The 27,208-nt window shown below is 37.9% G+C and overlaps 1 protein-coding gene across 1 annotated transcript; it reads left to right on the top strand.

Annotated features, from left to right (window-relative positions):
• Nucleotides 1-15,548: 15,548 nt before the first annotated feature.
• Nucleotides 15,549-20,768, top strand: RAX (retina and anterior neural fold homeobox). The gene is made up of 3 exons (XM_051995120.1): nt 15,549-16,066; nt 16,545-16,789; nt 19,586-20,768. The coding sequence occupies exons 1-3, from the start codon at nt 15,769-15,771 to the stop codon at nt 20,078-20,080; spliced, it is 1,038 nt and encodes a 345-aa protein (XP_051851080.1). The 5' UTR covers nt 15,549-15,768; the 3' UTR covers nt 20,081-20,768.
• The last annotated feature ends 6,440 nt before the right edge of the window (nt 20,769-27,208 follow it).

Consider the following 27,208-nt stretch of genomic DNA (forward strand, 5'->3'; position numbering starts at 1 on the left):
ATTGAAGCTATGAGTCTTCAGGAGAATTGCAACAACTGCTTTTGGAAATAATTAATATACTCTAGGACAGTTCACTGAGCAGGGAAGAAAGTTTTGAGATGTTTATGTAGGTGTTGGCTAGTAGGAATGCAGAGGGGAGAGGTTGGTGGGAGAGGCACCATTTCCTCATTTATGGGAAGAGGACAGACAAAACCATGGTCAGGTCTGATGCTAACAGTATTAGAGTGTTTTAAGATACCTTTTGAAGGTGATCAAATGATTTTTGCCTACTGATCTCTCTCTCTCTCTTCTCTCTCTCTCTCTTTCTCTCTCTCTCTCTCTCTCTCTCTCTCTCTCTCTCTCTCTCTCTCTCCCATTTTAATATATTTTTATTTATTTCATGAAATATTTCCCAAATACATGCATTTTTAAACATTCCAGTTTTTAAAAATTTGAGTTCTCATCCTCCCTCCTCCCCTCTTCTATCCCCTGAAAATACAAGCAATATTATAAGTAATGCAAAACATATTTCCATATTAGTCAGGTTACAAAAGAAAACACACAATGTAAAAACAAACAAGAAGGATAAAAAAAAGTATACTTCCATCTTCACTCAGAGTTCATAAGTGCTCTCTCCTGGATACCATTTTTCATCATGGGTCCTTTGGAATTGTCTTTCAGCTGATCATCATTACAATGTTGCTGCTACTGGTTATGATGTTTTCCTGATTCTGCTCACTTCACTTTGCATGAGTTCATATAAGTCTCCTTAGGTTTATTCTGAAATATTTTGGTTTCATTTCTCTTTCTTTCTCCCTCTGTCTCTCTCTCCTGTTCTTTTTTTCTTTTTGTAAATAGAGTTTTATTTTTTCCATTTACATGTAAAGATAGTTTTCAACATTCATTTAAAAAATCTTACTTAATATTTTATTTTTCTCTATTATATTTAACTATAATTTTAACATTCATAGTAGATCATCATATAATATTGCTGTTACTATACATAATGTTCTTCTTGTTCCACTCATTTCACTTTGTATTATCAACATTCATTTTTAAAATAAGATTTTAAGTTCCACATTTCCTCTCTCTTCAAGACATTAAGCTTAAGTTATACAAGTGCAATCATTTCCACATTACTCATGTTGCAAAAGGAAAAACAGAACAAAAGAAAACACATACACACACGAAAGTGAAAATATATGCTTCCATCAGTTCTTTCTCTGAATGTGAATAGTGTTTCCTATCATGAGCCTTTTGGAATTGTCTTGGATCATTGAATTACAGAGAAGAACTAAGTCATTCATAGTAGATTATCATACAGTATTGTATGTACTCCTGGTTCTGCTCACTTGACTCAATATCAGTTCATGTAAGTCTTTCCAAGTTTTTCTGAAATCTTCCTCATTATTTCTTATAGTACAATAATATTCCATTACATTTATGTACTACATTGATTGTCATTTTTTATAGCATAATAGCATTATATCACATAATCACATTCTATCACATTCATACCACAACTTGCTCGGTTATTCCCCAATTGATGACATTCCTTTGATTTGTTATTTCTAATTCCTTGCTACCACAAAAAAAAACTATTATAAATATCTATGTATAAATAGGTCCTTTTCCTTTCCTTTGATCTCTTTATATCTAAACATATTAGGAGTATGCTGGGTCAAAGCGTATACATAGCTTTATAGCCCTTTGGAAGGAGTTCCAAATTGTTATCCAAAATGGTTGGACTAGTTCACACTCTACCAATGGTGCATTGGTGTTTCAATTTTTCCACATCCCTTCCATTTTATCATTTTTTTTCCTGTCACATTAGCCAAAATGATAAGTATGAGGTGATATCATAGAATTATTTTAATTTCTATTTTTAATCAATAGTGATAACTTTTTATATGATTATCAATAGCTTTGGTTTCTTCTTCTAAATTCCTTTGAGAATTTATCAATTGGGGAATGGTTCACATTTTTATGTATTTGAGAAATGAGGCTTCTATTAAATAAACTTTATATAGATTCCTCCCTCCCCATTTCTTGTTCTCTTGAATTTGGCTACATTAGTTTTATCTGTGCAGAATCTTTTTAAATTTCACACAATGAAAAATTACCCATTTTATTTCCTACAATCTTCTCTATCTCTTATTTGGTTATATCCTTAGATCTAACAGGTACATTTTTCCAGATATTTTCCACACTCCCCTAGTTTGCTTATGATATTACCCTTTATGTCTAATCTTGATATATGGTATGAGATGTTGTTCTATGCCCACCTTCTTCCAAACTGCTTTCTAGTTTTCCCATCTATTTTTGTCAAATTGCTAGTTCTAAAATTTTAAACTTTAGGTTTATCAAACACTAGATTTCTATGGTCATTTACTTTTGTGGATTGGATACCTAATCTATTCCACTGATCTACCTCTCTTTTCTTAGTCAACACTAGATTGTTTTTATGATTACTACTTTGTAATATAATTTGAAATATGGAACTGCTAGGCTGCAATTCTTAACATTTTTTTCATTGATTCCCTTGATATTCTTGACCTTTTGTTCTTCCAGCTGAATTTTGTTATTATTTTTTCTAGATTTATAAAATGATTTTTTCAGAACATAATGGAATAATTAATATTTTAGAAAAATTTCAGATGATTTGGGAGCCAGTGCAGGGTGGTAGTTACCAGCTATGGTTATTGGCAAGTTATTTAGACTCTTAAAAACTCAGTTTCCAGAAGCAGATACACCCAGAGAAAGAACACTGGGAAATGAATATAAATTGCTTGCATTTTTGTTTTTCTTCCCGGATTATTTATACCTTCTGAATCCAATTCTCCCTGTGCAACAAGAAAACTGTTCGGTTCTGCATCTTATCTAGGATATACTGTAACCTATTTAACATGTAAAGTACTGCTTGCCATCTGGGGGAAGGGGTGGATGGAGGGAAGGGAAAAATCGGAACAGAAGTGAGTGCAAGGGATAATGTTGTAAAAAATTTCTCTGGTATGGGTTCTGTCAATAAAAAGTTATAAAAAAAAAACCCAACTCAGTTTCCACATCTTTAAATTGGGGATGAAAATACCTACAATAACTATTTCACTTGGTTATTTTAAAGAACAAACAAAATAATGTATATGTAAAGTTCTTTGTAGTGGGAAAGTGCTACATGAACATAAAATGCTGTTATTATGATTGTTAAACAAGTAAAAAAAAATTTAAACACATGGTGAGATAATCTTTCCTTAAGGATGCAAGTCCTGTGAACTGGGGCATACCCTTTGATCTAGTAGTGTTACCACTGGGCTTATATCCCAAAGAGATCTTAAAGAAGGGAAAGGGACCTATATGTGCAAGAATGTTTGTGGCAGCCCTGTTTGTAGTGGCCAGAAATTGGAAACTGAGTGGATGCCCATCAATTGGAGAATGGCTGAATAAATTGTGGTATATGAATATTATGGAATATTATTGTTCAGTAAGAAATGACCAACAGAATGATTTCAGAAAGGCCTGGAGAGACTTACATGAACTGATGCTGAGTGAAATGAGCAGGATCAGGAGATCATTATATACTTCAACAAAAATACTATATGATGATCAATTCTGATGGGCATGGGTCTCTTCAACAATGAGATGAACCAAATCAGTTCCAATAGAGCAGTAATGAACTGAACCAGCTACACCCAGTGAAAGAACTCTGGGAGATGACTATGAACCACTACATAGAATTCCCAATCCCTCTATTTTTATTCACCTGCATTTTTTATTTCCTTCACAGGCTAATTGTACACTATTTCAAAGTCCAATTCTTTTTGTACGGCAAAATAACCGTATGGACATGTATACTAATATTGTATTGAACTTATACTTTAGCATATTTAACATGTATGGGTCAACCAGCCATCTGGAGGAGGGGTGAAGGGAAGGAGGGAAAAAGTTGGAACAAAAGGTTTTAGAACAAAAATTACTCATGTAAATATCTAGTAAATAAAAAGCTATTAAAAATAATAAATTTTTAAAAGGATGCAAGTCCTAGATTTGGAGACTATATAATTTCTCTCATGTCAAAGAATAAGAGTAGAAAAGTTGCTTCCTAACCAGAGAACTGTCAGCTTCCAAGAAATTGATCCAGTTTTCCCTCTATTCATTCAAATGACACTTTCCTTAGAAATCAGCAGTCTCTTTTTAGCACACTTCCTAGGAATTATCCCTGAGCAGAAACTTGTAAGAGAATTTAATTAATTGTCTATTTGTTTTTCAAATGTCAGATACAATTTAAATTTTGTGAAGTTATCTAGAAATTCCTGGAGGACATATAACGAAATCCTTGACACAAAATCATGGAATTTTAGATTTGGAAAGTACCTCAATGGTTACCCAGTGAAATCCAAAGCAGAAAAGAAAACCCTAATATAACGCCCCCACAAGTGTTTGTTCAGTGTCTTTCCAAATACCTCTAAAGAAGGAAGAACCCAACAACACCTTCCAGAGTACCCATTCTACTTCGTATAACTCTAATTATTAAAAAATTTTAAAACTGATATCCAGTCTACATTTCCCTCTTTCAATTTCCATCCAATACTCTTGATATTTTAATTATGCCACTGAAAAATGGTTCCAAGTAGTATTTTCACTTTTTTTTATTGTTATTATTATTTGCTTGGCTTTTTTCTTTCTCATGTTTTTTCCCTCTTTCAATCTGATTTTTCTCCAGCAGCAAGACAAATGTGGAGATATGTTAGAAGAATTACACATGTTTAACCTATATTGGATTACTTGATGTTTAGGGAAGGGGGAGGAAGGGATAAAAATTTGGAAACATGAAGTTTTGCAAGGGTAAATGTTGAAATATATCTTTGCATGTATTTTGGAAAATAAAAAAGTGATTATCATTTTTAAAAAAGAAAAATGGTTGCAAGAGGGATAATTTATAAAAACAAAATCAAAATTGGAAAAATAGTACATTTGTTTGCTTTATCTGTATGCGAGGCAGCTGTGTAGAAATGAAGAAACAGAACAAGGGAAGGAAATAAGCACCAGATCTCCTAAAAACTTGCAGAAGGGCAGAAGGATGCCATTTCTGGTGGATAAAGAAAAGTTGACAGTCATCCAAGGCAAAACTAGGTGATTTTCTCCCTTCATTTGACACTTTGGATTATTCATACTTTCACTCTCATTAACATGGTAATTATAGTATGTTATATAGTTCAATCATCAAATATATACTTCACACCTATGGATCTGGCACAATGCATAGAATGGATAAATTTGTAGTGAAGAAGTTCCAATTCTGTCTCTGACATTTATTAGCTATATAACCATGGCTAAATCTCTTAAACTCTGTGAGGCTCAGTGTCCTAACCTTTAAAATGGGGATAATAAAAACACTTACTTCACAAGATTATCATGAGAACCAAATGAAAAAATTATATTAAAATTCTTTGCAAATCTTAAAAAAGAATATGGGTGTGACATTATATAGCAATTATTATCATTATCCAAAAGTTGTGTCTCTTAGTATCAATAAGATATAAAAGATACAACCTTAGCAGGTTTCATTTGTTGCTGTTCAGTCATTTCAGTCGTGTTATATTCTTCACAATCGTATTGGGAGTTTTCTTGGTAAAGATACTAGAATTGTTTGCCATTTCCTTTTCCAGTTCATCTTATAGATGAGGAAATGGAGGCAAACAGGGTTAAGTGATTTGCTCCGAATCATACAGCTAGTAAATGTCTGAGGTCAGATTTGAGCTCAGGGAGATGAGTCTTCTTGACTACAAGTCTGGCACTCCAGCCATTGTGCCTTGTCTCTAGCAAATAGAACCCAATAAAAAATGGATTCATATCCTGCCTCTAATACTTAGCTTAGGCAATTCATTTAACTTTCCCAGGCTTTAGTTTTCTCATCTGTAAAAATAGAAAGTTGGACTCAATGACTTCCAAGGTTATTTTCCAGTACTAAGTGTATGATCTAATCATCTATGGGAAAAATAAAGAACAAGTCTGGAGGTCATCTCTGACCTCAAAGTTCTTATAATTTTGATAATAATATTGCACATTTCCATAGCATTTTTTGGGGTTTAAAACCTAAACAGCCCTGTAAAATTCTTCAGAACAGCCCTGTAAAATAATTAATGCAAATATTAATATCCCAATTTGAGAGCTATGGAAACTAGAGTTCAGAAAATTAAGTAGTTTGCCAAAGGTCATTCAGTTAATAAAGATCAGTCAGAATTGGAACTTAAGACTTCTTTTAGTCCAATGTGTTTCTACCATACCTCATTTCATCTATTACTCCAATGTAATCAGTCTGTCTGAGTTTTCAGAACTTGTGACATAAAGTATTTTCCCCTGCTCAGTCTACATGTAAAGGCATTCTTCAAATTTCCTTTAAAAACCCACCAAAAATCCTCCCAAATTTAAAAGATGAGATCTAGCATGTTAATTTGTTCCATTTTTAATGAAAGATTTGAGCTAATTATATCTAATCCAAATCATGTTTATCATTGTGTATGTATAAACACAGAGTTGTAGAATGTGTATATACTCCATATTACCCGTCATTTTATCAGAAGTTATAAACATTGTTGCTGACACTGATATGTGCACATCCAAATACTAGTATGTTAATGTTCTAAGTTCAAATGATTTATTCAGCATACCCTAAAAAACTTTCTAATCACTGCATAATTCAAAACTATTTTTAAGAAAAGTAAACAATAAAAAAAAAAAAGACAATTCTAGGAGGGTCGTCAAGGCCATGCTACTAAAAAGAAAATACATTAATTATTCAACCCTTCCTTTACTATCATTAGCATTTTACAGATAAATAAGCCAAGGCCCAGAGAGATTAGGTGGCATGTATGAGTGAGTAATCAAATAAGAAATAACATATACAATGCCAAAGTTGGTTCTAGCCTAGATACTTGTGGGATATAAGGAAAACCATAGAAAATAGGAATGGGAAGAACATTAAAAGGATGATTTGGAGACAAATCACCTATTTCATAATTTTGACTAAAACAGTTCTAGAGGGTAAAAATGACTAGCTTGACAGAGAGGTAAATCTCCTTTCCAAAGGAAGGGGCTAACAGATTACCAAGGCATTCTGGCCTTGGGGCCCAGGAAGAGGCAAGGCTGTTGCAGAATTGGTATCCTAGGATTGGCCTTCTTAGTGCTAATAGGATAGACAAAGTTCAGAACTGTCATCCCATCAAGATAAATGTCTCTAGTGCTTCCTCCCAGACAATCTGATTTCAATTAGACTAATTAGAAAATAAGTAAAGAGGAATTACATTGCTTCACTTTTTGCAACTCAACTACCCCCACCAAAAAAAAAAAAAAAGGCATTATCTCCAAGGAAATTCAATATTCCAGTTTCTGGATTTTGAAACTCCCTCCCCCTTATACTTCCAAAGGAGAAGTTTAAAGTGCCATATTACTTTGCAAATATATATTTTGCTAGCCTTTCCCCAAATTTAAGTATTTCTATGTTAATGAAAACTCATGTCTAGTTTTCTTCTTTCCTGGAGAAACAGAAGGGTGCCAAGAATTTGGCAGGAAATACATTCAATCATTAAATGTGGTCAAAATCTTCTTTAATTCCATTGACACTCAAGAAAAACATAAGAAATCCTGTAGCTTTGTCTTTTGCTACAAAGAAACTGATTTGTTAGGTATTAACATAGTATGGGAAAAAATGCTCAGAGCCCTGTCTGTTTTGGGCCCAACATTTAGAAATTTCATAGGTGAAATTTATATACCACTTTAAAGATTGAAAAGAACTTTTATAAATTATCTCCTTTGTAATGAATCTGTGAGGCAACTAAGACAGATCTTACTATCCTCATTTTGCAGATGATGTGTTTTGGAAGTGATTTTTGTGACTTGTTCAATGTCACAAAGTTAGTAAGCGTCAAATATAGGGTCCAAACTCTAGGACTTAAGTTCCTTTACCTGTAAATGAAAAAGCTGAACTAGATAATCTCCAACCTGGTTCTAACATTTTATGAGCCTATGAAACCATTGACATTAAAACTGGGAGGATTAGCTTTAAATCATTGTGCTTTGCCCAAGTTTCTTAATTGAGAGACAATAGGAATATTAAAAGAGAAGAAACTCCTTTTTAAGTGCTGGTGGTTGACAGAGTTGTGGTGCCTGAATTTGTATAAAGGATGTCTTTCAAACTGAACAGTTATTCCCGGAAAAGACAAAGGCTCCAAATTGTTTTTGTATCCCATTTGCTGTTGAAATGTATTTCCATCTGTGCTCTTCTGAGAGGTGTTCCAAATTCCACACAGAATAGTTATAACATGAATCTATCACTTCATGGGCTTATGAGCTGTTTGATAACAATTACCTGTTATTGTGATTTTTATTTAGCATTGGGCTTGAGAATCAAAGGCTATAATTGAAGTGGGAAATTTTCAATAATGGCATTATGTAGACAGAGGCAGGGAAAATATGTCCCTGCCACCATGAATTGCTCTGTTTTGTGGGGAAGGTCATGCAGAGCAGCAAACTAGTCCATGAACTACTTTCTATTTTGTTTAGAAAATTATATAATATATGCCAGAGAACTAGCGTATACATGCATGTATTTTTATTTTTCTCAGTTATAGCATCTTCAAAGAATCCTTAACATAATCTCTTTGAGTGCTCCTTCCCTGCTATGTACTGCAACCAAACCATACTTCCTCATCTTGTATGATTTTTGTCCATATCTTTCCATAAGTCTTTCATAGAGGTTCCAGCCCAAATGAGAGAAGTTATTAATTTAACATTTGGTGGATCAAGGGGTAGCACCAAGGATATTCATCCCTCATTTTCTTTATATAAACAGTTCACCTATTTTCTCATCATACAAATTCTTGATCATATCTTTCACAGTCTTTCTTCCATGAAAGTATTGTTGAAAATATGCTATAACCTATTTGCATACACAACACATTTTTCTATCATACTTTGAGAATCAATTGAAATTATGTCTTATCTGAGATCATGGAAATCCATGATTCTTAGACATGCAGCATTACTGTGAGAATAATGTTGTTTTTAAAAGATGGTCGTAGGGTAGGGGATAGGGATCATTGTTCAGTTTTCCTAACTGTATCTCAGCATTTAGAATAAGATGAAGAAAACTACCCAAATTTATTCATCAAGGCAAATACTACAGAGGGAAGTAGGTGTGACATAAAAAAATCAATGGAGGGGACAAGTTATTTATTCATATAAGGCAACATCTAAGAAAGAGAGGATATATGTGGTTTCAGATGTCTCTCAGCAAGCATGCTGAATAGGAGTAATGTACAAGATGAACTAGAGATCTTGATAAAGAGAGGAAAATAATTGAGAGATATAACTAACTCATGACTTGACTGGCTATCAAAGCCTTATTTAAAATGAGCAGAATGGATTAAAAGGGTTATAGCACAGCATTATATATGAAAACAAAATAATTATGTTGGAAAATCCCCAAACCCAAGAGAGAGAAGTACAGTGGAGAAGCTTTGTGTGAAGATTAGTGAAAAATCAGAAGCAATATCAAGAGATAGTAGGTTACTTTGCCAGTAGAATACCTAGCACACATTAGGTGCTTAATAAATTCTTTCTGACTATTATAAGAAACCATATAGTTCTAGAGTCAGAAACTTGCCTCAGATAATTATTAACTGTGTAATCCTAGGCAAATCGCCTAATTTAGCCTCAACTCCCTCAGTTGTAAAATGGGGAAAATAATAGCATTTTCTCAAGAAGGTTTTTGTTAGGATCATATGAAAACGCATTCAGAATTCTGTTGGGAATACACTAGAGACTAACAGGTCAGATAAAAGAAATGGAACCAGATCACAAAACTTTTATGTGTATTTTTATGTGTATTATTAGGAGTCTTTAGCTAGACTGTTCTCTGAGGAAAAAAAAGCAACTGATGGCTTAAATGAATGATAATTGAATTCTAAAAAAAAAAATACAGAAGGAGTATAAAGGGAGGATTACTATATTGAACCTTTTCTTTTGTTTTGTTTTTACCAAACTGATGGGAACTTTGAAAGAAAGTGACTTCTTAGTCTTAGACTTTGGACCACATAAGGAGCAATTTACCTTCTGTGCAAACTCTAGGAATGTGGAATTAAGAGGGAAAAAACAACAGGTAGGATGAGAAGCTTTCAAGATCATAATTCTAATAATGAAAATATATTCTTCTGATGGAGAAATAAAGGAGTGATAAAAAGAGGATGATATGACTGCATAGGGTATTTATCATCCAACCTAGATTTTTGATAGGCATGCACAGAATCATTGAGAGAAGAAATTGTTATGGAGAAGAGACCCACCAGCAGCAACTACTGAACAACAGCCACCAACAGGCAGAGGGGCACAGGAGCCCTGGAAGTCATAGCATGCCCTCCCCCAGAGCCCTGATCTTGTTTCCAAGTCCAGCCCTCACAGCCATCATCTTGGGAGGCAGCTCCTATGGAGAAGAGGCTAGCCATTTCCACCAACTGCCAGCCAACTGCCTGACAAGGCAGGCAAGCCAGCCCAGCTGAAGCAGCAAGGAACCCTGAGGAAAAACAAAAGTGTGCCAACCAGGTCAAACCATTAGGAACACCTCCAGGACCATCTCCCCTCTGATCCTAATGGAGGCAATCCAGGATCCTGAACTCTGAAGTCATTAGAATAGAAATGCTTCCAGCCCAATGTCAAATGCTTCAACACCACAAATTAATATGATTTCATCAGTGAAAATGGCAGAAATGGCATTAAAGAGGAAGCATTATCACCTATTTTGTCACTGCACCACAAGGGGCATGGGATCTTTCCATCTGACTGGAACTTCCCACACCATTTTGTCTCCCTTTTCCTTAAGAGCAGAGACTGCCTTCTTTTTCTATTTCTACCCACAGCTTTTAGAACAATGCTTTTGCACATTTAAATACTTAAATGTTTTATTCACTCAAGAATTGTATTCGAAAGTGAGGAAGACTCCATAGATCACATAATAATTGTCTTTATGATTTTGAAAGACTAGTATGCTGAGTTATAAGGATAAGCTCCCTTCTAAACTCTGAAGCCATGTAATTCAATCATCGCATTCTGAGGTCAGAAAAGGTGAGACTTGCCTAAAATGGCAAAAGTAATAAACATTCAAGATAGAATTTGAACTCAGGTCTTCTGATTCCAAAGAACACCTTTTTTACTATATCAAATTGTCTCCTAAGAAAGATTAGACTTCTTTTGTTTTGATACAAATGGTTGAACCAGGAACAGTTCATGGAGGTTACAAAAGACAGATAGATTTCTATTTAATAGAAGGAGAAGCTTCCCAGCAAGTAGAATTTTCGGATGTCTTGGGAGATAGTGAGTTCCACCACATAGGAGTCCTTCAAACAATGCTTTTGACCAGCCACTTGTCAAGAATATTGTGAAGAAAGAAACAGGTGGGATTAGGTCTTTTAAACTCCATGATTAGGCATTGGGCTGATAAAATATTATAAATTATTTTTTACTGCCCTAGAATTTATTATGTCGTTCTAGGATCTATTTCTGTAGTATATAATAAGACAATCCTTCTGTTGCTTCTGTAAAGATTCTGTCTGTATGGAAACCAAAATAAAGAAAACTATTTCATGCTGAACTAGGCTATATAGTAGGACCTACTTAAGCTTTAAAAAAAAATTCTCCCTTTATCTCAAGTTCTTTCTTCCTCATCTCCCTTTCTCTCAGAATTTTTTCTCTAATATCACCCCAGGCTTCATCTTCTCTTCTCCCTACAATTTGCAATGGGGTCTTAGGTTTTGGGGGGTGCCCAGAAATTCTTACCATTACTAAAAACCCACCTGACCTAAAGGCAACTTTAAGAGATGGTCAACTGTGTCCAAGAGCAGCCAGTATGTGAGAGGGCTTGGGGAAAGACATTTTCTTTTCATCAGTCTAATGAAATAATGAATTAAAGAAAAAGCAGAGTTCAGAAGCCAGCCTCCATGCTTTTGGAGAAGCAGGACTGATTGTATGTTGGTGTAACTGCTGTAAAAATGCTGCTCCCCATTAGAAGAATTAGGGACATGGCAAAGTCCATTCATCTTCACTAATAGAGTTCTTGGGAAATACACATGTAGATTAGACCCTCACAATGACCCCCGGCTGATTGCTTTGAGTACTCTCCAGTGCACCCACAATGGTATTGACTTGCTTTTTATACTGAACACAAAAGATGCCCTAACCTTCTCTTGTCCCTCCTTGCCCTGTTTTCCCTATAGGGCCCTGCCAGTGACTGTTGAAGTCTTTTTCTTTTTTTTCTTTTCTTTCTTTCTTTTTTTTCCTTTTTTTCTTTTCTTTTTTTTCTTTTTTCCAGAGACTCTGCAATAAACAGTAAATAACCTCACCTGGAACTATGAGGGCGAGCTGAGCATTTCCAAAGGGAATTAACTTTGGAAAACAAGACCATAAGCCCCTTAGCAGCGTGTGGGCAGGAGCTTAAGAAAATGTGGCCAATCTTTGTTTAGGAGTGATTACAGAGATCAAGTTAATATTGGGGAAGTTTACAAATAATGTATTTTCATTCAGACAAGGAAAAACAAATGCTAATTAATCACCTCACTATCATACTCTGACTATATTTTATAGTGACCAAACACTCTAAATTAAGGAGCTAAAAGTTTGGGCTATTGTATTGACTACTTTTTCTGTATAGTTGGTACACTTAAATCATATTGGATGGTCCTGACAAGAATGTCCTAATGCACAAAATTCTTCTTTATGATAATTTTTGTTCCAGAATTTCTGAGTCCATCATGGAATGCAAAGATGCCGAGATGTAGAGTAAGGACTACTTCATCTTAGTGTAGTTTATATGCAGGAGACAGACCAATGGGCTTGAAGTCAGGAGGTCTGAATTTTAGTATGGGCTCTGCCTTCAACCAACTTTTAAAGTCTGGAAGAATCAATTCAATATCCTGAATCTTGGTTTTCTTATTTGCAAAATAGGGGATTTGAACCGATTATCACTAAGGTCCCTATTACCTCTAACATTCTATGATTCTACATATCCCATTTGCATAGGATTCTCTCAATCAAAAGTAAGCATTTTTAAAAGTGCCTATTATGTTTTAGGAACCATGTTAGGCATTGGGTCTATATATTCTGGATTTCTGGATAGAGTTCCTCATCTTTGATCTTTGATCATAGTTCTTAGGGGAACTAAGCTTATATTAGCCTTAATTTCTTAGGTTCAATAATTCAGCCTGGTAGGGTTAAAGGATATGTTCTTATTTGCTCTAATGGATATTAATATTTTTGGAGACCTGTGATTTCATTAACTGGCAACTCCTTTATAACTTACAGCCTTAAAGGTTTGCCTGAGGCCCTGAAAAGTGAAGTGGCCATGCTAATAAGGGTCAAGGGCAGGCACTGAGGCAAAGGCCGGACTTCTAACAACTTGTTCAAGATTTTATATCAGTAATATGTCAGTATATTAAAACCAAATTTATCGAGAGATGGAAAGTTCTACTTCTTTGAGATAAAATTTTAACAAAGTTCCAGGGCCTCTATTTTTATCTTAAAAAAAAAAAGATTGATTTAATTTTTTCTTGAAAATTAAAAATGTTCTATGACACCAGGCTTTGAAATCTCATCTAATGAATTCAAAAGTTCATTTTTAAAATCTGTTTGTAAATGAACTTGAATCCAGGTAAATCAGATGTATATGATTTCATTTTGGTACTTATGATTAGGCATTGTATATAGTATTGTAGGAAAGAGCTGGACTCGACCAGTCAGGAGAACTGAGTTCTTATTCTGATTTAATTATACCACTGTGACTTAGAGCAAATGCTCTTCTCTTGGGCTCCAGTTTCTCATCTGTAAAATGAGTGTATAAAAGAGATGGGGGGAAGGGAGGACATAGAAAGTACATTATCTCTAAGGTTTCCTTCCAGATTTATGATTCTACTTGTCTACAGTTTAAGCTCTTCTATGTTCTTCATTGGCCCTGACTTATTGTTTGTTCTCTAAGATCCTAACTATAGTCCCACTTACAAAAGAGTGGAAGCTTGAAAAACATTTACTAAATTAGGAGAGGAAAGAGGTAAATCAACATCAACGGAGAAGCCAAATTACAAAAGATTTTGAAAATCTTGTTCTTGAAATTGTTCACCTTTTAAAGGAATTGTTTTTTTTTTTTTTTAATAATCCATGGCTCAGGTCTCTCATTTCTGACAGGTCAATCTCTACAAAGCAACTTCCAGTTTGGATTTACAGTGCAAGCACACACACACACACACATACACACTACTTATGGGAGCTAGACTGGGCTTGAAGAATCAAGAGTCCCCATGGAGGAGAGACTACATTTGGAAGTCTTGGGACACTACATTTGGAAATTCTGGATCCTTTCCTGATAGAATCAATTCGAAGTTTTTGAATGGATCCAAGATACCAAAAACTTGACAAAAATAGGGAAAGTTAATATCAGGGATGTTCTCCAAACTTGTAGCAAAGTCTCACTCTGCCCTTTCCCTACAGATTGCAAAAGGAGATGGTTTTTGGCAGGTTTGGGAGAACTTCAGAGGAAGATAATAGAAGTAAAGCAATTCCCTGGTGACTTAGAAAAGTAGTTGGCCCCACAATTTATTCTGAAAAGGATTTCCACTATTACTACAAAGGCCCAAAGAAAGGTGATTCCTCCAACTTTTCTCTCAGACAGTTTGGAGGGCGTGCAGAAAGTCCCACCTTCTCCTGGGAAAAAGAGTTGCGGGGAGGAGGTCCTGCTGAATCTCAAATCGGAGAGAAACTTGCAGAATTAGCTCAAAACATACGTGCAATTCTGTTGCCAGGACGTGGGACTCCTAGCAATCAGAAGAAACTTTTCAGAGGATGTAGTTTCGAGTGATCGCGGCTTTCTCTGTATTTCATTCACCTTCACTCTCCGAAGTTGGAAAGACATCCCCCTTCCCCCTTCTGAGGCTCGCCCAGCCTGTTCCGCCAAAATCCTCATAGGCTTCGCAGGCCTCTAGCTGCTCTGACTCCTGAGAATGGGCGAGATGAAGGCAACCTAGGGATGGCAAAGTCCAGGGATAAATTCCTGCTAGTCCCAAGAAAGGAGACAAACGGGCGAGATGTGGCAAGAGGAGCACTTCTCCCTCCTCCATCTGGGGCTCCTGGAGGGGTTAGGAAGAAGTGGAGAGCGCTATCGAGGGAAGGGAAAGCCTTCTAAATCTTAGGGGAGTCTGAAATCTTCTAGGCTTTTCTCCATTTCCCCTCACCATTCCAGTGACAGGGCGATGATCTTAGAGACTCAGCTCGGACAGAGCTCGCCGGGGGGAAGGGTTCAGAGAGAACAAGACCAACCCAGCTGGGGAGGGAGGAGCTGGAGGCTGGGGGACGGAGGTGGGGGAGAGAGCTGGCGCCCCGGGGTGAGCGAGAAGGAGGAGCTGGAGGTGGGGGGGGAGGAGACCCTGAGAGAGAGGGCATTTGCTCTTGCTGGCGCAGGAGAGGAGTTGGTTCTCCTTGGCTCTTGCTAAGAAAAGGAGAGAACTTCCAAGGCTAAGGAACACTACTTACTCGGCCGGAGAAAGAGAGGCAAGTGTTGTCTCCCATCCCACAGCACCTTTTAAAGTTAGTTTGGGATCTTCTGGATTTTGATTGTTCAAACGGGAAAGAAAGCTTCTCTCCCTTTGAAGGAGCAAAAAGAAAAAAAAGAGTGGTCGTCTTCCTTTTCTCTCTCCCGTTCTTTCCCCATCCCCACCCCCGTACCCACCCCGGCCACTCCCCGGATCTTTCCTTCCCCTCATGCACCTGCCAGGCTCCGCTCTGACCATGGCAGACGGGAGCTTCTCCCTTTCTGGACACCTGGTCCGGAGTCCCACCGCAAACCCCTCGCGGCTACACAGCATCGAAGCCATTTTGGGATTTACCAAGGACGATGGGCTCCTCGGCTCCTTCCCCGCAGACAGAGGTTCTCGTGCTTCCAAGGATCAGGATAAGAGGGCAGGAGCCCGCCTCAGCTTACCCAGAGCGCCGAGCGAGGCAGAGGCGCCGCCGCCGCCGCCGCCTCCCCCGCCGCCGCCCCAGCTCCCTGGTCCGATGCTGCCCCTTGGCCAGGCCCAGACCGAGGAGTACGTAGGTGAGTGAGTGAAAGCTGAAATCCTGACCCCAGAGCCATCAAGGTTGCTTTAGAGGGATCCCAAAGGAGAAAAGAAGGCTATGTTATCCGAAGCTCAGAGCTGTACTTTCTTCGGAGGGATGTTCATTAGTTGTCGAGATCTTAAAGGGCTTTTTAAACAGAAAGGTAGAATCCAGGTGTGTGGTTGGGTTTGGGAGTGCTGAGAGAGGGGTTAAGAAACTCCCTTCCCAGGAAAACTGGAAAGGCCCCTTAAGCAACATATTCTTCCAAGACCTCCATTAGACAGCCTTGGAACCCAAAATTCAATAGGGAAGAGGCCGATTGGAGCCATGGGGAGGAAAGAAAGAAAGGAAAGAAAGAGGTGAGCAAAGAAGTGCCCTGACCATAGTAACTAACGGACCTGGTCTCCCTTACCATCTCCACCCCACTCCAGATGCTTGCTCCTATGGTCCTAAGGAGCCGGGGGAAGAATGTCTAAGCCCGGAGCTGCCCGCTTGCCACACCCCCAGCGATGGGAAACTATCCGACGAGGAGCAGCCCAAGAAGAAACATCGCCGAAATCGCACCACTTTCACCACCTACCAGTTGCATGAGCTAGAGAGGGCCTTTGAGAAGTCCCACTACCCAGACGTCTACAGCCGCGAGGAGCTGGCAGTCAAGGTCAACCTGCCAGAGGTCCGAGTCCAGGTAAAGTGGGGGATCAATCCGAACTCATTGTACCTGAAGAGAGTAGGAGGGGCTCAGCTTAGGTGCCCAAGGATGTATAGATTCCTAATCCGGGTTGAAAGTGGATGGCGGGCGGTAAAATGGGTTTATGAACTATATTGAACTTTTGAGGTTTTTTCTCGAGCCTACAATCGCGGCGTCCAGACGTGAATCCTTTTACCTCTCAGCTAAAGACTTTGGTAGAAAACGTGCAAAGGTGTCTTCTTTGGCCTTCCTACTTCAGAAAAAAAACACGCACAGAGACTGAGAGACTGAGAGAGGGGGGAGAAAAGGGAAAGAAGAGGGAGAGAGGGGGAAAGAAAGAGTTTGGAAATTGGGTCTAAATTAGAGTTCTAACTCTAATTCTCTAACTCTAAATAACATTCTCCACCTTATGGCCCTTAAAGGCTTGAGGGTGTGGTGTAATGGGAATTGCGGAAGGCTTCCACAGCTAGAATAAACACAAACCCATTCAGGATAATTAAATTATAGTATAAATCAAGCCCCAACTTGGATACATCCTCCCTTGATTATTTGGTCAGTCCTGCCATCAAAAATTCGACTTTGAAATTGGTCATATTCTTCTCAGTTGAGACATAAAGTGGGATTTTGTTTAAGAATATTGCTTTGCCCATGTCTGTTTCAAATCCTTCCAATTCCCAGTGCAGAGAGCTTTTCATTTCATTGTATGGTACTTTTTTAAAATTTAATTAGAGCTGAATTATCTTTAATCCCCATCATTAAAATATTTAAAAGTCTTATATATTTGCTAGTCATCTGTGAAAAATCTGGGAGGGTTTCCAAATTGTGTGGGTTTAAGTCAAACCTGAAGAGGAGAAATTGGGAAACGATTTCATTGAATTTTAACATTTGGGATTCTAGGTGTCCAAGTAATTACCTTTCTGGAAAGGAGACCAAGTTGCTTTAAAATATTTAATTTTTTTCTTGTAAATAAAACAGAATAAACTGAAGTTTAGGGTAAAATGCCTGCAAGTGGATAGAATATTAGATTGTAGTCATTTAAAAGGACCTCACAATGTCTGCTTGTTACCTAAAAGCATGTAATGAGGTCAGTTTAGGGTACTAGAGTATAGAGCCTTCAGATAAGGCCTAAAATGATTTCATTTGGGATGTGTGTGTGTGTGTGTGTGTGTGTGTGTGTGTGTGTGGTCAGAAGTATAGAATGAGAGTGGCTTGATGAGAAAATGAGGGAAAAGAGACAAGGGATAGGAGGGAAAGGATCAGGAAGAGAAGAAATGGGCAGGATTCTCCTACTTGTAGAAAACTTTATAGAACTTCCCAAGGGAAGTATCATGACTATAGCATTCCAATTTTTCCTCCTCATAACCTGGAAACTTTGGATTCCTATTCCTGACCCTCTGATTCTATTTATTAAGAGTAAAGGGAATTGAGGCAATGGCAGAGATACTGTATGTGTGTGGGAAAACCAAGTTCCAAAGAAAGGTACTATTCCTTTTTGCTATTTCTGGGAAAATGAATATCTGAAAGGTTTGAGGGAGGCAAAATCTGTTGTGTTTTGGAGTTCCCAGGAAACAAAGATGTCCCAAGATCTTAAAGCATCATGGAGCAGAGGGAGAGAGATGTTCTTCCTTTGTCTACTTTAAATGCAGATGTGTTCTTTTGCTGTGCTATCTCAATGTAAACTTAGTTTTAGATTTACTTAGCTGCTTCTTCTGTGCTTAGTCTCAACTGTGTCTCATCTCTACCTCATCCCAAATCCCTATGTCCTTTTTTGTAGTGATTCCCAATTAACCATCCTTTCTAATTATTTTCTCTCTTTTCAATTTATTTCTGGGTTAAATGGGACTTTTTTGTTTATGCTCTTAGGACAATTAACACTCTCAGGAACAAAGTTTCACATTTGGCCCTTCTATATTTTTTAAAGTTACTTTGCATTAATTTCCAGATCCTTGGTTAGAGCTGAAATTATCTGTGCATGTACATGCACTTAAGTATATACATATGTGTGTACGGTGTGGTGTGTATTACCTCATGCTGACCACCATGTTCAGTAACATAAAGTTTGGGCAAATAGGTTGACAAGGGGAAAAATAAGAACTAAACCTGGAAGAAAGATGATTGAGATTTGCTGAGGAAAAGGAGGAAGAGAAGACAGGGCATATGGAAGTAGTGTGGAGGGAAGAAGATAAAAGAAGAAATGGTTATTGAGGAGAAAGAAAGGAGAGGAATAAAAGAGAAAGAAAATTATGGTGAAAAGAGGTGGATTGGCAGTGGGAAGACCCTAACCCTCTCTCTCTTCCCAAAGCTTATTTACTACCTTTGTGAGCTTATATTTTCTTAGGCAAAGCACTTCATTTCCCCAGGCCTAAATTCCTTTCTTAGTAAAGGATCTGGTCCATAGATTCTTAGACAAGGATCTGTGAGCATTTAAAAATATATATCTATATAATAGCCATTTTAATAGAAGGGGTTTCTTTTGTAATCAATAGGTTTTTTTTATCTAAAAACTTTAATGTGAGAAGGGATTTCTAGTTTTCTCTAGACTGCCAGAAAACGGTTAATAGTTTGCTTGGATTAAATTATCTCTAAGGCTCCTTCCTACTCTAGAAGCTATGATCCTAAAACGGAAAGGATCTTAGCGGGACTACACAAAAAGTATATCGTTAGAATATAAAATAAACAAGAGAGTAAAACATTTCGCCAGCATTTTGGGAAATTATGGCTGGGAGGCACTGGAGCAGTGCGCGGTACAGATTCCACCTACTCTGACCATCCCGGCGCGTTGTGTGTCCGCAGGTGTGGTTTCAGAACCGGAGGGCCAAGTGGAGGAGGCAGGAGAAGCTCGAAGTGACTTCCATGAAACTACAAGACTCCCCCATCCTCTCCTTCAACCGGTCTCCACCTGCCGCTGCCCTGCCGCAGCTGGGGGGAGGCGTGGGAGGCGGCGGCGGCGGCGGCGGGGCGACCCTGCAGCTGGAATCCTGGCTGAGTCCGCCACTGCCGGGCGGCGGCGGCACCACCTCCTTACAGAGCCTGCCCGGCTTCGTGACCTCCCCGCAGAGCCTCCCAGCCAGCTACACGCCCCCACCACCCTTCCTGAACTCCCCTCCTCTGGGGCACAGCTTGCAGCCGCTAGGGCCTCCCCCGCCTCCTCCTTACCAGTGCGGAGCTAACTTTGTGGACAAATTTTCCCTGGAGGAAGCAGACCCCCGTAATACCAGCATCGCAGCGCTGCGTATGAAGGCCAAGGAGCACATCCAGTCTATTGGCAAGCCTTGGCAGACCATATGAGGTTACCGCCTTCTTTTCTCTCCTCTTGACCCCTCAGGGGCTCAAGCTGTGGCCTTTCCTCCCATACGAAACATCGGATTGCTTTTCCCTAACACACTTCAAACTCATTCCGTGTCTGGATCCCCTAAACTGATGGAGATGATCCGAAGTTATGAGGGCGTCCCTTCCCTCTGGCTATTCTCCCCTGTCACTTGTCCTCCAAGCAGGGATTCTACTTCGGCCCCAGGAAACCCGACTGCTTCCAGACTGGAAAGTGTTAGAGCATACTCATTGTCCCAAGGGGATACTAATCAGCGGAATGGGGTTGATGGAAATCCTCCAAGTCTCTGCGGAAGGAATAACTGAAAGCTATTTGGACCCACTCTGTCCTTTTTCACCAATTCAACAACAAGCAAGCAAACGCAGATCCTCTTCTGTTGATATTCTGAACTCATTCAATGCCCAACACTGACCCTGGCATTTATTGACTTCTAGAGACTTCAACCAATCCACCAAAGAGTTCGAAAGTTGCAGCGAGCACTGGGGCTTTTTTTTCTTCACTAGTTCTCTGAATTGCCAGTGGCTGACTTCTCTGCAAGATTACATTGACTGGGGCAAGCAGTAAGGCTTGGGGGGAGAAGCTGAAGGGCAGAACCAGGACAGTAGGTTTTAAGAAGTTGTTTATACATAGAATAGTTTCTAAACATCATTGGAGAGAATTAAAAACTACTTTCTGTGATTTTACTGGATTGTATGAGGTTGAAAGTGAGGTTTGTGAGACCATCATTTGTGGAGAAAGGGATGGTGAGAATCTGGCAAACTCTCCTAAAGAAGTTGAATTAGGATGTTTTGACAGTGCTGAAGACCCTAGCTTTTTTCTGATCAGTCTAGTGGGAATTCCAAAAACCACCCAATCACTTGGCTCTCGAGGAAGCAGACTGCTGCTGTTCTCCCCAGCTCCCTGATTCCTAAAGGGCCACAGAAACTAATTCCTTTCCTCTTCCCTCTTCCTATGAGAGCCCAGGGAAAGGAGTGCAAGAAGAATTTACTTTCAGGCAAACTCACAATTCATTTATTATCTATACTGGTTGCTTCTTTGCCTAATTGCTGCCTTTGCTTACTTTTACATTATATTACATTAACTAGAAGGTGTCTAGGCTACCTCTGTGAGAGCAGATGAAGTGAGTCGTAGTTATATATCCACTTCTGAGTTGGTTCTATACACCCCAGCACTATATTCAAAAAAACACATTGTCAGACTCCTTGAATTTTCTCCCTTGGTGGGGTTAATCAGTTAGCATCTCATATGGAAATTCTGTTGGGTTGTATCTTCTTTTGGAAGAATTTTTTGTTTCTCCTTCCTCTTCCTACCCAAGCTTCCTGCCAGACACTATGCATTGGTTCCACTAAGAGTTTTTGCCTGTCATTCATTTGTATATATAACAAGTTAAATTAATGACTACTTTTGTTATGAATCTAAACAGAGGCCATCTTCTTTTTCTCAGTACTTGGTTCCAGTCAGTGCAAAACAGAGATATCCATTTCTCCATTTAATGAGCCTATTCTATGCAAAGAATCATGATAAGTGATATTGGAGAAGCAAAGATGAGTAAGAAAGCATTAAAGTGTAGACTTGGAGATATGATACTGATACATGTTTACTATATGAGGGTAGCATTGAGAAGGTCCATGGGGATTGTGAATTGAGTGACACAGAAACAATATTGATTGAGAGCTTCTTTTACTTTTGAGGTAAAAAACAAAAAACAAACAACTGCTTTTACATAAAGGAAGCATGGTATAATGGGAGGAGCATTGTGTTAAAAAGTCAAAGGATCTGTGTTTCATCTTTGACTCTGATACTTACTATTCAAATGACTGTTGGAGTCTCATTTTCCCCATCTGTCAGATGAAAGGCTTGGGCAACATGATGAAGTAAAGCTTTGAATTTGATGTTAGGAGGCTGGTTTTAAATCTTCATTCTGCCATTTACTATCTATGTGATCTTGAACAAGTCATTTCATATCTCTGCACCTCAATTTCCTCATCTAAGATTGTCCTATGGCCTTTTTCAGCTACAAATCTTTGATATTATTTAGTTGCTTTCCAAGACCCCTGCTAGTCCTAAGTACATCATGAATTTATCTGTTACCCATACCTGAGAACTTGCTAATTATTTATTTAATTCTAATTTTACTTTAATGCTTCAAAGTAAGCCCAGCCAGTTGGTACTAAAGAGGCCTACTGAGAGTTCTGGCTGAGATGGAAGCTAACAGGAAAAGAAGTCATTGGAGCGGTGTCATTCATCTTAAATGCAGAAGCGGTGTTACTAATCTTGCATTGTCTCTAGGACCAGATAATAGGCATCATGAGAAACAGATGTTGCCACCAGACAAGGCAGCATAAACTTCTCTGACACATCCACCTTTCTCTGGTTCCTTTTGTCCCTCTTCCTCTCCATTTTATCCATCATATTTCCCAGTTAAATGTTCTTAAAGCATAACCTAGGATTCCCTTTGGAAGTCTGCACCTCTTCATATAGGGGGATCTGCTAATGATGCCATTTCTTCATGCTTTCTTATTTATGTTGATATTCCATCAATTCCTAAGATCATAAATGTAGGACTGAAAGGGGACTTGAAGACCATCATTTAAATCCCCTCAATTCCAGATGAAGAAATTTCAATAAGAGATGTCAAAGTTATATGGATAGTAAATGTCCGAGATAGGATTTGAACTCAGATCATTCAACCTCCAATTCTACTGCTTTTATCCACTGCACGCTAACTGCTTGGCTAGTCAATATAGGGAAGGGAGAAATAACCATGGAATGAGGAATGAGAAGCCAATACCTTATTCCTGAGATTTGTTTGAGGTGGGAAGAATAGGAAAGATAATGCCAGTGTTCTAATATAGATCCTGAATACAAAAAAGGGATGAAATCCTTATCTATTTCACCAAGATGATACTCATCACCTAAGGTCTTTAATTGTATATATTTATTTTAGGTTTTCCTTTATTTTCTAAATTGTGAGCTGCTTCAGGGTAGGAGTCAGAGTGTAGGAGAACTGAGCATCACATCCAGTTCTTTGTACATAACACAGGTTCAATAAATATTTGAAGAGACAAGGTTAAACTAGATGGTCTCTGAGCTCAGATGTTATTCTGTGATGTGAGTTTTTGTTCAGAAAAGTGTTATGAAAAGTTAAGGAACAAATTGTTTAAATAGATATATCTTTAATTTCAGTTTACTTTCTTTGCATCTCTTCCACTACATCTACCCAAAGGTGAAAATAGGCATTATTTAGACGAATTGTTTTTCAACTTAGTAAGTTGACTAGTAATTATTAAGTGCCTTCTATTTTGCAAGCACTATACTGAGTGCTGGAGATAACCAAGAAAGGCAAAAAGCCATCCCTGCCCTCTAAAAATTCCCAATCCATTATTTTTTATTTATTTATTTTATCACATTTTAATACTCTCCTTCCTTCTATTTTCATTACTTCTTATATATGTGTCACTGGTATTTTCCTTTTCTCTTTTTTTCTTTTCCTTCTTCCTCATTTCTTATCCCTCTGCCTGCATCCTTTTCTCCTCTCCCCTTTGGCATCTTTTCCCCACTTTTTTCCCCTCCTTCTCTAAACTCTTTAATGTGCTTTCAATTTCCTTCCTTTCTTTCTCTAAATATCTATTATGGGCCTACTAAAAGTTCATTCATTTGTTAAACAATGACTGGAATACAGAGATGAATAAGACTGGGTCCCTGCCCTCAAATATCTTACAATCTAGTAGGAAAAATAAGATATGTAGGTAAATGCCCTTTACAAGGTAGGATCCATCACATGTCATAACAGAGATACAGTATCAACAAAATGCTATGAGATTTGAGAGATGAATTTGGCTTTCTTCTAGAGGAATCAGGGAAAGCTTTGTGGATGAGGTGGAATCTGAACTGGATCTTGAACAAGTAGATTTTAACATCAAAAAGTGGGGAAGGCATTCTATGGTAAGAAACAGTATAACCAAGAGCACAGAGCTGGAATGTTCCAAGAACTATTACAATACAGTTTGCCATGATATAAAAGAGGTAGTAAAATTTTTACATTTATATTACACTTTATAATTACAGAGTGGTTTTAAACTATATTATCGTGTTTGATTCTCACAACAATCCCACAAAGCAGTGAGGTTTGGAGATGAATTTGGAATCAGAATCCCTAGCTTTGAAGCACTGTGACTCTGGGTCTCAGCTTCTTTATGTGGAGGCATCACAGTGTAATGGAGAGAGTGCTAGGCTTGGATGCACAAGATGTGGGTTTAAATCCTGTCTTATGAGTGATTATGGTAGGTTTCTGAGTCTTAATTTTATCACATGGAAACAATAGTGGCTAAAGAGTGTGTCTCTAAGTTAAGAGTTAGAGCCCTTCCTCTGACATATTATACTGGTTTATATGATCCAGGAAAATAATTTATCCTCTGAGTGCCACAGGTAACTCTAAATTTGAAGGGCAATTTCAGGTATGCATTAGTAAAAGGAGATTCATCTCTGGAAGTTCAAGTGGTCACTTGTAGCACTTGTAGCACCTATCAACCTCATAGAGATTTTATGAATTTCAAATTAGATCATATATATAAAGAACTTTATGAATTTCTAAAAGTGCTTTATAAATGTCAGCTATTGTTATTCCTAAAAATTAAGGACAGTTAGGTGGCAGAATGGGCTTAGAACCAAGAATCTTTCTGATTTGAAATCTTTCTTTCAGGTAAAGCAAGAAAAGGAAATTAAGATTAGATTGTTGAGGGCCTTGAATGTCAGTCTAAAGAATAAACAATTTCTCTTGGGATCTATGCTTAGTCATCTAGAGAGATGCAGCCTGCATGGGAATAATCTTCAGAGGAGGTAAATATAAGATCAAAGTAGATAACAGTGTGAAAAATGTTATACTTCCATCAGTAAAAAGCCAAGCTACAATCAACAGGAATAGAAAATACTTTAGGGTCTTCAGCTCAGATATTGTACATCTAGCTTGGGCTTGATACAAATTATTTTTGTTTTTAATCCATCAGGATTAAGTGTCTTGCTCAGGGTCACATAGCCAGGGTTTACTTACACTAGATTTCAATTCAGATCTTCCTGACTCCTGGGCCAGCACTTTATTGCAAGTTCTTGAAACTGTGTTGAAGCAAGAATCAAGATTCTCTGCAAGGTCCAGGTAAACAAATAGAAGCCTGGGGTTCAGAGATGAAAGCTTTCACTTCGACGAGCACATAATATTCAGCCTTTCAAGAGGAGATGAAATTTCTCTAGTCTGTCCTTAGGAAGTTTTAAATATGAGGCTGCCTGTTATTCAGTGAGCTATCTCATTATGAAAACACTTGGGTTGGTTATATAGGATGCAGGCTTGAGGAAGAAAGGAGAAAATAGATTCCTCCCAGTATAGTGACCTACCTAGGTCACATAATTATCATTTGCCAGAATTTGAAGCAGATGTGACTTCTACTGAAGGAGGATCTCAAGGAAGTCATAAGAGAAGATGGGGTGACTCTCATAGTACCAGACAACTCTGACGTAAGATCTTCTAGTTGAAGACCTGGCCCCATTTTTCTGTAATCAATTTTACCTTGATGAGAAGGGGTGTGGGGGACGAAGATAGAGGAAAAAAGAGAAAGGAAGTAAGTAGGACAAAAAAAATCAGATCTAGAATTTTCTTGTGTGGAATAGGTAGAGGGAGGCATCAACATGTGGTAGCATTTATGTCTGGTCATGAAAAATAACTAATGCTTACATAGATCTCATTGACATGGGTGCTCTCTCCAGGGATGCAGATCACAATCCATTTATTTATGTCTAATTATCCTGTGAAATTATTACCTATGCCTTCCTATAGATTTGTTAACAAGGGTTCATCCAAACTGCACAAAGCCTTCCTTTCTTTCTCTTGACAGCATGAAGACACAAGTGGAGTACCTGGGCTTTTCATTGATTTCTTATTCTCATTACACTATCTTCATTTTCAATCATGCACTTCTTTATTGATGTCCTTTCCTACTAATGACATTGTTTACTTCTTTATCATTTCCTACTTGTAAGGTGTCATGACCTATTTATGCTCACCGCACTCCTCTAACAGGTAATATGTTCTATGAGAACAAAGATTACATTATACCTGAACATGGAATCTTCCCTAGTGCCTCACACAGTGTTATTAATTTTTTAATTAATAAATGTAGTATTCCATAACTCCCAGGCACAAAAGTAACTGGTATCATACTAAGTACATACACCAAGGAGGTCAAAGATGGAAAGGTCCCATATACATCAAAGTATTCATAGCAGCACTTATTGTAGCAGCAAAGGACTGAAAGCAAGGTTGATGCCTATCAATTACAGAGTGACTGAATAAAATGTGATACATGAATTTAATAGAATATCACTTTGCTGTAAGAAATGATTAATTTTTAAGGCTATAGACAAACATGGAAAGACATATGAACTGCTCTAAGAGTGAAGTAAATTAAACCAGGAAAACAAAATGCACAATGACCATAATATAAACGGGAGGAATGAAACCTCAGAACAGCAAGCAGCTAAATACTATATAATTAAATGTCTGAGAAGCTTAGAAAGAAAATGTACCCCCATTCCTCTGTTTCATGGGTATGAAATATTGCTCATACTGTTAGACTATTGGCTCATCTTGTTTTCTTTCCTCTTTTAATTTTTTTTATTACAAGAGGAAAGAAAACAAGTATTTGTGTGTCACATAATAAGAAAAAATAGATTGGAGGGTGTGTGTGGAAGAAATGGAAAAAGAAAGAACTGTTAATAGTTTTTTCAAAAATCCATCCAAAGATAATAGAAATAAAGAGGAGAAATGAATGGAAGAAATATACCTGTTGGACTGTCAGAACCCGATGGTAATTGAATTAGAAATGAGAGATAAGGAAGAACTCTCTTTTGACTTTATTGTGGAGTACTAGTTTTAGAGGCACCTTTTTTTTTTTTAAACTATGTCCTCCTCCAAGGCCTTCTCTATCAAGACATTATTGTCAAGAAGAAGCAAAATCATCTCAGTGGAATGGCATGAAATCAGGCGATCAAATTAGTAGAAACTCAATCATTACCACCAATTACCATCACCTGGCCCC

Source organism: Antechinus flavipes, chromosome 1 (genome assembly GCF_016432865.1).
Source record: "Antechinus flavipes isolate AdamAnt ecotype Samford, QLD, Australia chromosome 1, AdamAnt_v2, whole genome shotgun sequence".
NCBI lineage: Eukaryota > Metazoa > Chordata > Mammalia > Dasyuromorphia > Dasyuridae > Antechinus > Antechinus flavipes.